Here is a 14,857-nt window from a genome sequence, read left to right as displayed (position 1 = left end):
TCATACGGTCGCACAAGAACGTTTTAAAAATATTTTACTTGAATGCACGTTATTTATTTGCTCAAAACTTGCTCAAATATGTTAGCTAAAGTCCGGTCTGGGTATTTTTTGAAGTGAAAGTTGCATGAATTGACCTGATCATTGACCATATAACACCCCGCGCTGCCTTTCGGGTAACCATCAGCGGTTACAGTAAAAGAGCATGTGCGGTCAAAATACCATGTTTTTCGGACCATAGGGTGCACCGGATTATAAGGCGCATTAAAGGGGTCATCCATCCATCCATTTTCTACCGCTTATTCCCTTCGGGGTCGCGGGGGGCGCTGGAGCCTATCTCAGCTACAATCGGGCGGAAGGCGGGGTACACCCTGGACAAGTCGCCACCTCATCGCAGGGCCAACACAGATAGACAGACAACATTCACACTCACATCCACACACTAGGGCCAATTTAGTGTTGCCAATCAACCTATCCCCAGGTGCATGTCTTTGGAGGTGGGAGGAAGCCGGAGTACCCGGAGGGAACCCACGCAGTCACGGGGAAAACATGCAAACTCCACACAGAAAGATCCCGAGGCCGGGATTGAACTCACGACTACTCAGGACCTTCGTATTGTGAGGCAGACGCACTAAACCCTCTGTCACCGTGCTGCCCTAAAGGGGTCATATTATGATTTATTTTTTTTGTGGTCTACATCAGTGGTCCCCAACCACCGGGCCGCGGACCGGTACCGGTCCGTGGATCGATTGGTACCGGGCCGCACAAGAAATTAAAAAAAAATTAAAAAAAATAAAAATATATATATTTTTTAATTAAATCAACATAAAAAACACAAGATACACTTAATTAGTGCATCAACCCAAAAAACCTCCCACCCCCATTTACACTCATTCGCACAAAAGGGTTGTTTCTTTCTGTTATTAATATTTCTGGTTCCTACATTATATATCAATATAGATCAATATAGTCTGCAGCACACATGATTGTATTTCTTTATGACAAAAAAAACAAAAAACAAGCGTTGACTGGTCCGCAGCTACAAAAAGGTTGGGGACCACTGGTCTACATAACATGTGATGGTGGTTCTTTGATCAACATGTTTCATAGATTATGTTTTACACACCATCTTCAAGCTGCTTTTTGATGCAGCGTTTTGTGGGCGGTCTTATTCACGTGCCTCCACTTCGACAGCTTCTTCTCTCCGTCATCTTTGCTGTAGTTTTTAGCGCTTCCATAGCGGGTCTACTGACATATATAAGCTAGAACTGAATTGTACTTTGTATTAGAAATGGCAACAGCGGAAGATGAATGCCCCAAAACAAGAGGATGGAGAAAAAGAAGGATTTTATTGACTACAGCGCAGACTACAGTGGCGGAAGCGCGCAATTTTTCGGGACTTATGCAGATCCCAAAAACGCAACAGCAGGTACCAATAGGTAAAAAAATTTGGTTTTGCATAATATTGCGAAACAATGGAAAACACGAAATAATGTCTCCTAATTGGTGCCCTTTTGAGTTGAGTTGAGTTGGAGTTTATTTCGAACATGCAAGCATACAACGTGATACATCACAAATTGCAGCTTCTCTTTTCAACATGTTCGAAAAGGACTAGGAAGAAGCAGAGCTTATTTAATCCTACCCCTTTTCTTTTACATAACAGTTGCTAAAACTTTTGTTCACTTCCTGTTCTCAATTTATTCACAATATACTCCATAAGTAATCACAATAATAAATAAATAAATAAATAATAATCGGTGAAGTAATTGTATTTATTTTTTATTTTTTTTATTTTTATTTTTTTGCTCCATGCTTTTTTAACCTGTAAAGCACTTTGGTTCAATTTAAAAGTTGTTGAAAACGTGCTATATAAATAAAGTTGACTTGACTTGACTTGACTAAGTTATATTTCATATGATGAGATGAGTAAGATTATTTTGAGAATGAATGAATGGATGGATGAAATAAATTCAGAATGTTTATCATGGGTCTTCTTCTTTGTACTTTGTAAACACTTTAAGTTTGACGAGTTTGTTGAAGTGGATCATATTAGTACATTGTTTGATTGCTTTGATTAATCCATTCCATAATTTAATTCCACATACAGATATAGGGTCCTTTTACACACACTATAATAATACCCGTATGTTGAAGCACAGTACGTCTGAGTACAGTAGCTGTAATCCGCAGACAATCCATCAAGCAGTGCGGCTTTGTAGCTTACCTATCGTATTTTCCGCACTATTAGCCGCACCTAAAAACCACACATTTTCTCAAAAGCTGACAGTGCGCCTTTTAACCCGGTGCGCTTTATATATGGATAAATATTAAGATTCATTTTCATAAAGTTTCGATCTCGCAACTTCGGTAAACAGCCGCCATCTTTTTTCCCGGTAGAACAGGAAGCGCTTCTTCTTCTACGCAAGCAACCGCCAAGGTAAGCACCCGCCCCCATAGAACAGGAAGCGCTTCTTCTTCTACTGTAAGCAACCACCCGCTCGCGTAGAAGAAGAAAAAGCGCGCGGATATCACCGTACGTTTCATTTCCTTTGTGTGTTTACATCTGTAAAGACCACAAAATGGCTCCTACTAAGCGTCAGGGATCCGGTTCATGAAAAGACGCAATCTCTCCATCCACACACGGATTACTATTTCACAGCAACTGATATTCCTGTGAAACGTACGGTGAATATTCGCACCACAGGGAATGAGAAGTCATCCTTCACTGTGGTTCTAGCTTGCCATGCTAATGAAACTTCCACCCATGGTGATATTCAAAAGGAAGACCTTGCCAAAAGAGACCTTTCCAGCCGGCGTCATCATAAAAAGCTAACTCGAAGGGATGGATGAAGAAAAGATGAGCGAGTGGTTAAGGTAAGTTTAAGTTTACGCGAAGAGGCCGGGTGGCTTTTTTCACGCAGCTCTGTCCATGTTGATATACGTATGTTTGTGATTGCACATTTGCGTACATTTTGGGAGTGAACAGAGTTGTTAGAACGCTGGTTTTTAATATATTATTAAAGTTTGACTGACCTATCTGACTGTTTTTTTGACATTCCTTTAGCGCAGTTAGATGCGGCTTACAACACCGGGCGGCTTATAGGTGGACAAAGTTTTGAAATATGCCGTTCATTGAAGGCGCGGCTTTTAACCCAGGGCGCCTTATGGTGCGGAAAATACGGTAAGTCCTACTAAAACATTTTGACAGATTTTTGAGCGCCATGTGTAATGTTCTATATTCTTAAAGAAACATCAAAGTTTTGGGCTTGCTTGTTAACCTGTACTTGCTAGTGTCTTTTATTGAACATGCGGCGTCAACCTGCAGTCCTTTTATGTGTGTCTGCCATCTACTTTTCACATTTATCATTACACCATGTACTAAATAAAATTGCTTCGAGGTCGGTAAACACAACCAGAACTAATACATACATTAGGCACACCGGTTATAAGGCTCACTGTTGATTTTTGAGAAAAGGAAAATATTTTTAAGACCCCATTTAAGAACTTTCAGTTTTGGTTGATTTTGCCGGCGCCAGTGGACCACAGAAGGAAGACCACATTTCCCATGAAGACTAGCGCATATAGCGCAAACTGACAAGATGTCCGCTGTAATATTGGCACAGATTACAAATATTACGTCTCTAATGGCTATACTGACATTAATAAGCAGACACTATCAATAAATGATCTTAGATTGCGCTACACACATGACGCTACTACCAAGAATGTATCGGTCCGAGTCAAAGAAAGACAGGCCAGAGATTTTTTTTTGAAGGAAGTAGTAGTGAAACTATCACGCTGGTGGCTATTTATTGCTACCACGCAAATTTCCGATAGCTAGCATTAGCATTAGCATTTTTAATTTGAGCATCGAAAGTCCCCTAATAGTTCAGCAGGAACAGAGCCAAGACAGCATCTTTGAGCTCACGCCAGCGAGTGAAAGCCTTGTTGTTCCTTCACTGTCCTTTTATCCGATTAACCTCCCTTTTTCTCTTTTGTCTCCTCAGACAAAACTTTTCGTTTCTTTGGCTGTTCTGCAGCTTCGGCCACGATAGCAGTAGTTGCACGTAGGCGTTCTTCTACTTCTTTTATTTTTCTGGTGGCACGTGGGCGTTCGCACTGACTTCCGTCTTTTTAACGTTAGGGAAAAGGTGAGTGATGTGTGCCGTGAAGCAAGTCAGCACATTTTTTTTTTTTTTTTGTGGAAAGGTTCCTGCTACCCTCCTCAAAGATGCTAAGTGCCAGTAAAAGCGATACAGACCCCCTCAGGCCATGTTGGAGGTGTCATTCAACTAGTTGTAAGTCCATGTATCATTCCAAAAAATACGGTAAACTGCGTGATTAATCCCCGCATGGACATTTTTTGACAGCCCTAGTAAAAACCTTATAACACATGTAAAAATCTTATGATAAGCTATAATATTGTTTCTACAACAGTTATTACATGCAGCATGCAGCTGCTAATCCATCCATCCATTTTGTGAGGGGAGCTTTAGTCTGCAGCTTGTAATGTCTCCATGAATTTAAATTGTAAAAAAAAACTTATCACCTCATTCTGGTTCCTAAATGTTGGCTCTGTGTGTGACTGTATAAATGTGAGCTTTGACGATGTGTTGAGTGAACCTTTCCTTGCTCGGTGTGCTGCGACCAGCAGGAATGAACCATTTTGCATGAATAAACTTTGACAGCAAAGATTGATTTTAGTTGACATTTTTTTTCAACTAAATGAAATAATAATAATAATAAGTAATATTGTACATGGTCATTGGTATATATTGTATATATGTTATAGACATAATTTAATATATCTATATATATATATTATTATGTACACATACTATGTATATAGGTTAGATTTTTTATCGCTATATTAGTCTATTTATACCTGCATTGTCCTTTCCATCCTTACACTTTCCATCATTGTAACTGAACTACTGTGTTGAACAATTTCCCTTGTGGATCATTAAAGTTTGTCTAAGTCTAAGTCTAACAAAATCTTCAAATATTTACAAAAGCCGAGGCCATGATCATGAGGGCCCCCTATTGGTTATGGCATAGAGTGTTTTTGCGATGCCAGCCCTAATAATTATTTTGTCGCCCTCTGTAACGGGCAGTTTTTTCTTTCTACCTGGGCTGCCTTATTGCGCCGTGCCCTGCGAGGCCTATGAATTAGCATGGCGTAAGATCAATAATAAATAATTCGACAGCTCTAGAAATCAGCCTATTTGGAAGGGTTTTTTGAACAATGGGACTGGCAGAGCCCTGATAAAGGAATCTCAACTGATTTGAACTCGACCATCTTTTATCGGCAATCATTCATGATGAATAGCGTGTGTTTTTTGTTGTGGTATGCTGCTTACATCAGAGCCGTAGTTAATAGCGAGGGTCTTCAGGGCCCAGGGGAGGCCAAGGCCCACCAGGATGTCAAACACGTTACTGCCGATGGAGTTGGACACTGCCATGTCACCCATTCCTGCACAGAGGAACAGAGAGGAAGTTGTAAGAGCAGACAAACACAGGACAGGAAATGGTAGGCCAATACAAAGGTAAGATTGTGTGGCCGACGACCCTGAGAATAAACAAAATATAAAAGACTACCTGAAGCTAAGGCGATGATGCGCCTCTCTGCACGCCCAGACTAAACTCCCTAAATATTTGATGAGGGAAGAGAGAAAAAGCACGGATGAAAGGAACCCCGTCGAGCTTTCCCGTTTTTAATACAACGCCATAAAATAAGAGGGCCGACAACACAATATTGCTGTTGAGGTTGACATTTCTCTTCAAGACAAGACGTGTTTACAATATTATTGGTACAGTGGAAAACGTTAATGTCTTCTCTCCGTCATCTTTGCTGTAGTTTTTAGCGCTTCCATAGCGAGTCTACTGACATACATAAGCTAGAACTGAATTTTACTTTGTATTAGAAATGGCAACAGCGGAAGATGAATGCCCCAAAACAAGAGGATGGAGAAAAAGAAGGATTTTATTGACTACGACGCGGGCTACAGTGGTGGACACACGCCAATTTTCAGGACTCATGCAGATCCCAAAAACGCAACAGCAGGTACCTATAGCCGCAGTGCAGCTTCGTAGCTTACCTAAGTCGTACTAAAACCTTTTGACAGATTTTTGAGCACCATGTGTAATGTTCTATATTCTTAAAGAAACATCAACGTTTTGGGCTTGCTTGTTAACCTGTACTTGCTAGTGTCTTTTATTGAACAGCCGGCGTCAACTTGCAGTCCTTTTATATGTGTCTGCCATCTACTTTTCACACGCCATGTACCAAATAAAATTGCTTCGAGGTCGGTAAACACAACCAGAACTAATACATATATTAGGCACACCGGTTATAAAGCTCACTGTTGATTTTTGAGAAAAGAGAAAGATTTTTAAGACCCCATTTAAGAACTTTCAATTTTGGTTGATTTTGGCGGTGCCAGTGGACCACAGACGGAAGACCACATTTCCCATGAAGACTAGCGCATATAGCGGAAACTGACAAGATGTCCGCTGTAATATTGGCACAGATTACAAATATTATGTCTCTAATGGCTATACTGACATTAATAAGCAGACACTATCAATAAATGATCTTAGATTGCGCTACACACATGACGCTACTACCAAGAATGTATCGGTCCGAGTCAAAGAAAGACCGGCCAGAGATTTTTTTTGAAGGAAGTAGTAGTGAAACTATCACGCTGGTGGCTATTTATTGCTACCACGCAAATTTCCGATAGCTAGCATTAGCATTATAATTTTTAATTAGTAGTAGTGAAACTATCACCCTTCAGACTGGCTGACTCTTGTCAACATAAGCGGCTGTCGACGTAACAGAAACGATCCATTGTTTGTACATTTACTTGTGACTTAGTTGAGTTTTTTTTTTTTTTTTAGCTTACTTTGCACTGAACAAGAAGTGGCTGCGTCCGTGTTTTATTACTTTTGTTGTCTCACGCTGCTTGTCAATGTTGATGACGTTGACAAAAGACTTAGACTTAGACTTCCTTTAATTGTCATTCAAATTTGAACTTTACAGTACAGATAAGAACAACATTTCGTTGCGTTAGCTCAGGGGTCGGGAACCTTTTTGGCTGAGAGAGCCATGAAAGCCAAATATTTTAAAATGTATTTCCGTGAGAGCCATATAGTATTCTTGAACTCTGAATACAACTAAATGCGTGAATTTTTAAGTAAGACCAACATTTTTAGAGTACCGTATTTTTCGGACTATAAGTCACAGTTTTTTTCATAGTTTGGCCGGGGGTGCGACTTATACTCAGGAGCGACTTATGTGTGAAATGATTAACACATTACCGTAAAATATCAAATAATATTATTTAGCTCATTCACGTAAGAGACTAGACGTATAAGATTTCATCGGATTTAGCGATTAGGAGTGACAGATTGTTTGGTAAACGGATAGTATGTTCTTTATGTTATAGTTATTTGAATGACTCTTACCATAATATGTTATGTTAACATACCAGGCACGTTCTCAGTTGGTTATTTATGCGTCATATAACGTACACTTATTCAGCCGGTTGTTCACTATTCTTTATTTATTTTAAATTGCCTTTCAAATGTCTATTCTTGGTGTTGGGTTTTATCAAATACATTTCCCCCAAAAATGCGACTTATACTCCAGTGCGACTTATACATGTTTTTTTCCTTCTTTATTATGCATTTTCGGCCGGTGCGACTTATACTCCGGAGCGACTTATACTCCGAAAAATACGGTATAATAAGTCTCTTTTTCTTTTTAATAACAGTTATTCTGAAGGTAACCAATAATAAATAAAATACTTCTTACCATTAATGCGACTTCTGGTGCTGTATGGTTTTGCTGATGGCTTTGTAGTCTGGTTGATACGTTGTTATTTTTAACACTGTGATTACCAGCGGAATTATTCATTACTTATCGTGTTAAGCAATGTCAGCTAGAATTTATCTGAGAGCCAGATGCAGTCATCAAAAGAGCCACATCTGGCTCTAGAGCCATGGGTTCCCTACCCCTGCGTTAGCTCGTTGTAGTGCAGGATAAAAGAGCAATGAGGTGCAGAGTGTTTGCATTTACAAAAGAAGGTGCAGATATAAATAGATTACTGTACGGATAAATATATTGCACTTTTGCATATGCATCCACGTTTATGGATGTATGTTATATTGTTTTTATAGTCCAGCGAGTTAATCTGTCTTTTGGGGGGATTGAGGGGATTATTATGAGTTTATTATTATTATTTTATTATTACAATATAACACATGTCAAATCATGTTAAAACGGCGGGGAAAATTACAAGGACGATACTCCCAGAGATGAGTGCCATGTACACAACTCGCTGCCTAAAGCGAGTACACAACATCCTGAAGGACAGATACCACCCAGCACATGGCCTCTTCAACCTGCTACCCTCTGGAAGGAGGTATAGATCGATTCGCGCCAGGACCACCAGAATGTCTCACAGTCTGTATCCCCAGGCTGTGAGACTGCTAAATGAACAGCCTGCCCCTTTGCTGCCCCGGACCATCTTACTACCTCACTCTTCACCACCTCAATAATTGTGCTTTGGACATTACATTGCTGCAACATCAACGTAACACCCATCAGCCATCTGACTGTTCCCACCCCCACGTCCCTCTTATCGCGATCTTCCTGACAATGCTAAAATGTAAACTATTGTCAACCTGCACATCAATGCAGTTTCTATGCCGCTGGACAAAACTCAAACAAAATCTCGTTGTTCATGTATGACTTAAGTGTTATTATGACAATGACAATAAAGGAATTGATTGATTGATGTCAACATAAACAGACCATTTTTCATAGAAATTACTTATTTGGCTCCCACATTTTATGTTGGCAGAATCAATCAATCATGTATGTTGACGTCGTTTTAGTACTAAAAAGATCACGCTGGACAAGGACTTGAAGAGTTGGTATGCAAAGAGGTGTTGTTGACATAAGCGGGATTGATCTAAACGTGATTCGCTGTGTCCATTACCGCCTCCCTTCTACGCCATGATGGACTCAAACGAATCCCATAATCCTTTGCCATCCGAGCAGTGAGATCAATAAGCACGTCATATTCCATTTTTATATGATCTAATATTAGTGGTGGTAGAATCCAATATTGATACTGTTCTGATATCAGCAAAAGAAAAAAAAGAAAACTACGAGTATTGGAGGAAATGGGTTTTGCATGCAAAATGTGTGATATAATCTCTGATACAAGCAGTCCTGCAGCGTGTTTACTTGTGCAAAGCTGGACAGCCAGTTGACATCTACATGTTGTCCAATAAACACACAAGGTTGGGATTTTCTTGTATTTTAGTCAAGTTATTTACAAAAGGTAAACATGGTCGGTCGGCTATAGACTACTAGGAGCTAGCAGCCACACAACAGCTCAGCACACAACAGCACACAAGCTAGACGTGCAGTCTAAACCAGCACACTTGTCACTATAAACAAGTATCAAATAATTATAGTTGCATATTACTTACACATACAAAGTCTTCAAGTTAGAAGTGAATTAGAAAATATCCAGTATCAAACGTGTCCGCATCATTCAACTAACTGCATCACAAGCTTAACGTAATTAGTTATTGTGACAATTAGGTGTCACTAAAAACAATTATCACTCCACTACCATTAAAATACTTTTTTGGGGGGGTGTGGGGATCAAGATGACGCCGCGGATGGTTGCCACCGTATTGCGCTGTCTAGAAGTTGTTGTGTTTTCCTTTAAATCTGCAGTATTCTGCTGCCCTCCTCTGGTCAAGAACTATTAAACATTGGACAGTCCTCTGCCAAACTCTTTTAATCGGTTTATATTGAACCAGAGAGTTACGCAGAGATTCTCACCGGTGGAACAGCAGCTTTCTATAGACGGAAACGTCGAAGATGGAAAAAATGAGCAGGCGGGCTCGTTTAACTGAGGCAGCTGGGATTACACACTGCATTTCTATCCATTCACCTGGTCAATGTCCATTCCCTGGCTAATAAGATGGACAAACGGCTGCTCGTAAACACCAGAAACACAGATTTTTGCAGATCTCCCGCTCTGTCCCGGCTCAGTGAACACATCCCCGATAGCTCACTATACCTACGGGACTTTCAGCTACGCAGAGTGGACCGCCTAAAAGAGCTCTCAGGGAAGACGAAGGTAGGACATATTTGCTTCTATATTAACGAAGGTTGATGCAAAGATGTCACAGTGTTGAAGCAGACCTGCAGCCCACATCTGGAGAGCTTTTTCAATAAAGTAAACCGGTTTATTCACCGCGGTAGTTCTCTTCGCGTATTATGGTCTGCCTAACAGAAGCGTTAAAGGCCGTATTGCGAATGTCGAGAAAATGCATCCTGACTCTTTGCTCATAATTCTGGAGCAAATTTAACCCATGAACATCTCAAATGCAGACAGCATATTAAAGTGCCCCACAAGGGGAGCTAACACACTGGACCACTGCTACACAGCAATAAAGGACTGTTATCACTCTGTTCCCCAGGCATCTTTAGGACTCTATTCTGATTCACCTCATCCCGACCTACAGGCAGCAGTTAAAAGTGTTAAACCTGTATTATGGACCGTGAAGAGATGGACAAAGGAACCAAAGCAGCAGGGGGAATTTGCACGAAGAAGCACATTAAAAAATGTAAATTGAATGACAAGGCGCTTCATATGAAATTTTACCCGAAACTTAATCCGTGCCACATAATGCTCTGTCACTGATTACAATATGAAAACACATTTTCCGTGTTCTACTTCCGGTGGCTCTGTGGCTGGTGTTGAAGATCTTGGGTACGAAAACCATCCGCGGTACGAAAAATGTATATGTACGTTCTAATTATGTTAAAATTGTGTAATATACACAGTCTGGTCACCCTGATGTCTGTGGTCATGAAGTCCTTTGAGAAACTGGGGCTGTGCCGCCTGAAGGACATCATAGGTCCCCTGCTGGACCTCCTGCTTTTTGCCTACGCGACCTATGATGTATACATGGGACTCAATCACATCTTGCATCACCTTGACTCCCCTGGGACCAATGCTAGGATTCTGTTTGTGGACTTCAGCTCTGCATTTAACACCACCATCCCGGATATGCAGCACAGCAAACTCACCCAGCTCACAGTACCGGCCTCCACCTGTCAGTAGATCACCAACTTCCTGACAGACAGGATGAAGCATGTAAGGCTAGGGAGCATCACATCCAGCGCTCGAACAATCAGCACTAGCACCTCCCAGAGGTGTGATCTCTCCCCACTGTTTTTTCCCCCTCTACACTAATGACTGCACCTCGGGGGATCTTTCTGTGAAACTCTTGAAGTTTGCAGACAACACCACCATGATGGCGACGAGTCTGCCAACAGGCAGGAAGTGGAACAGCTGGCTCTCTGGTACAGTCAGAACCATCTGGAGGTTACTCACTTAAGACTGTGTAGATGACAGTGGACTTTAGGAGGAGTCCCCCTCACTCCTCCTCAACATTCCGAACAACATGGTGTCTATTGTGGACTCTTTCAGGTTACTGGGATCCACAATCTTAAGGGACATAAAGTGGACCTCCTACATAGACACAATCAGAAAAAAGGCACAACAGAGGATGTACTTCCTACGTCAGCTCAAGAGGTTTAACCTGCCAAAGGAACTGCTGATCATGTTCTACACAGTCATCATTCAGTCCGTCATGTGCATCTCTATCACTGTCTGGTTTGGATCTGCAACCAAGCTGGACAGAGACAGACTGCAACGGACAATCAGGACTGCACAAAAGACAATCGGTGTCGACCATCCGCCCATCCAGGACTCATACTGGTCCAGGGTCAGGAAACAAACAAGTAGCATCACTGCACACCCCTTACACCCTACTCACAAACTGTTTAAAGTAAACTCCTCCCCTCCAGCAGGCGTTACAAATCACTGTATGCCAAAACAACCTGACATAAGAACAGTTTCTTCCCCTCAGGCCAAGGGTCAGCAAACTAAAATGATAAAAGAGGTCTGGAGCCGCAAAAAATTTAAAAGCCTTATATAAGCCTGGCAACACATGCTGAGGCGGTCCGACATACCTCCTGTGCCGGCTGGTCCTCCTGCGAAGTGTGCTTACTCGTCATGTGTGAATCAATACTAAAATATTGATACCGCCAATACCAGATCTTAATGCTATAATACTGATTCTCAAATCAAAATATCGATACTTTTGATGCTTTAGGGTTTTGAGATAATGTATATAACCAACAGCAACACAGTGTAAAGTAACTTAATAACTAAGATCTTGTCTAAATGAAACATGACTAGTGGGAATTACTTTTTCTTCCGCCTAGGTAAGTACGTAATGCGCAAGCGACAAAACAACTGGCAATTAGAATGAGTCACTCAGTATTATAAAACAACCTGCAAAGTTTCCTGCGCTTTCCTTCGTCTACAAAACAGCTAGCAGTACTTGACGCGGCCGAGGACCCGCTGCGGACAACGACAGACGAGGCGAACCCGCCCGATTCATCACCACAAGCATCCGTTGGCTCTTACGCGCTTGCACATAATACTTATTTAAGTAATTGTTTATATTTTTAGTTAGTTGTTTTTTTACATTGAACAAAAAAGCAGCAGCCTACCAAGTCAAATTCCTAGAGTGGTTAAAGTTACTTGGTCAATAAAGCTGATTCTGATTCTGATAATGACTTTGATTAAGAATCAACAATCTGAAAATGCAGGTTTCATATTAAACATGTTGTAATATATACAGGGATAGTGTGAGAAAGTAAAGGGGGTCACTGTGTGAAGGACTACCTTGTCTAGCCACGATGAGGCTGGCCATACAATCAGGGACGCTGGTACCCGCTGCCAGGAAGGTGATGCCCATGATGACATCCGGGATACCGAGAGTGAAGCCAATCACTGTGACCTGAGGGACAGAAGCAAACCATGACAGTTCAAACGAGTGATATTTCTTGACTGCAGAGGGGGGTGTATATTGTAGCGTCCCGGAAGAGTTAGTGCTGTTGTGTTTATGTTGTGTTATGGTGCGGATGTTCTCCCGAAATATGTTTGTCATTCTTGTTTGGTGTGGGTTCACAGTGTGGCGCATATTTGTAACAGTGTTAAAGTTGTTTACACGGCCACCCTCAGTGTGACCTGTATGGCTGTTGACCAAGTATGCATTGCATTCACTTGTGTGTGTGAAAAGCCGTAGATATTATGTGACTGGGCCGGCATGCAAAGGCAGTGCCTTTAAGGTTTATTGGCGCTCTGTACTTCTCCCTACGTCCGTGTACACAGCGGTGTTTTAAAAAGTCATACATTTTACTTTTTGAAACCGATAATTTTGAAACCGATACCGATAATTTCCGATATTACATTTTAAAGCATTTATCGGCCGATAATATCGGCAGTCCGATATTATCAGACATCTCTAGTTGTGACTATTCTTTAGTAAGGTCTTCTCGTAAAATGTCATCAGTACCAAGTCGGAATAGTAAAGATATAAACACTCTATAATTTGTTTTTGTTCATTGTAAAATAGACCGAATGTAAAAACAAAATGTTATTTTTAAATAGATTAATTTGATTGAGTATAATAAGTAATTGATCCCAATAACAAGCAGCAAGCATTATTAACCTAAGTGGTTATGTGCCTATGAAACACACAATTTAGTCTTGTTCCTTTAAGAAAGTACTGCTAATCTGAACTCTCTATGAGCCTTATCTGTTAAAAGTTTACGTGTGTGATAATATGTGCAAACTTGATAGCACGCAAAACTGACCTACTAAGCAAAATAGCTCACACAATCCACTTAGCATATTTTCTGTCATGTATACGCAGGACATATATGTTGCTTATAAGAGCACATAACACTGGAAGGAAGACGTCATGATCTGTTGCCCGGGTCATCGCTTGGTTTATGTTTTGTGTTATTCTTCTTATGTTTTGTGTTCCCCATGTGCTTGTTAGTATTATTGGTTGCAGCTGTGTCTTGCCCTGGCCCTGCTTTCCTACAATCCATTATCCTTCCTCTTGTGTTTAGTCCAGGTGTATTCAGTTATCTAATTTGTCAGTGTATTTGGCCCTCTATTTGCTGTCTTGTGTTTGTCTGATTGTCTTATGTCCTGTCCTCGTTGTTGGAATAAACCTTCCTTCCATCCATCCATCCATTTTTTACCGCTTGTCCCTCTCAGGGTCGCAGGGGGTGCTGGAGCCTATGTCAGCTGCATTCGGGCGGAAGGTGGCATACACCCTGGACAAGTCGCCACCTCATCGCTAATCAGCACAACCGTGTTCCTTCACCTTGCTTCCCTGCAATTGAGTCCTCCTCCCCAAGCCTCCACATCCACAACCGTGACAGTATGATCAGACCAAGAAATGGACCCAGCTCCAAGCACATGGCACCAGCGTCCTCGCCGCCGCCCTAAACGCCGTCAGTTTGCCTACTACCCTTTCTATAATTACCCGTTACAAGTTTATTTTTTCTTTAGTTCTCCCTCTCCTGGTTTGTCTAATTCCCCTTTTATGTCAAGACTTGTCTTTTGTGGCCAATCACCCTGTTTCAACTCCTTACTTTCCTATATTACTTTATCCCCCACATTTTGGTGTGATACAGATTCTCCCGACCTTGATAATTCTGAGCGTGAACTCATAAATCTCCTTTCTAACTCTAATTCTGGCTTTGATCCTGCCTATTTTAGTTCAACTTCAAATGCTGTTCCTAATCCTCTGTCTCACATTTCCTGGGATGATTGTGACTTCGACTCCTCTCTTAGCTGCCACCTTACCGTGGTAGAGGAGTTTGTGTGTCCCAATGACCCTAGGAGCTATGTTGTCCGGGGGCTTTCATGCCCCCTGGTAGGGTCTCCCAAGACAA

At 41.3% G+C, this 14,857-nt stretch overlaps 1 protein-coding gene across 2 annotated transcripts in view; it reads right to left on the bottom strand.

The window, feature by feature from the left end:
• Positions 1–14,857, bottom strand: part of slc24a3 (solute carrier family 24 member 3) — a 329,241-nt gene that overhangs the window by 17,262 nt on the left and 297,122 nt on the right. For both annotated transcript variants that reach the window (XM_061964480.2, XM_061964488.2), the window contains 2 exons: positions 12,789–12,903; positions 5,358–5,470 (listed from right to left, as the gene is read on the bottom strand). In XM_061964480.2, the coding sequence (XP_061820464.1) occupies positions 5,358–5,470; positions 12,789–12,903 (228 nt within the window). The remainder of the gene's footprint in view (positions 1–5,357; positions 5,471–12,788; positions 12,904–14,857) is intronic.

The sequence above is a fragment of the Nerophis lumbriciformis genome, linkage group LG02, assembly GCF_033978685.3.
Source record: "Nerophis lumbriciformis linkage group LG02, RoL_Nlum_v2.1, whole genome shotgun sequence".
Lineage (NCBI taxonomy): Eukaryota > Metazoa > Chordata > Actinopteri > Syngnathiformes > Syngnathidae > Nerophis > Nerophis lumbriciformis.
This window is presented reverse-complemented; position numbering and strand designations above follow the sequence as displayed.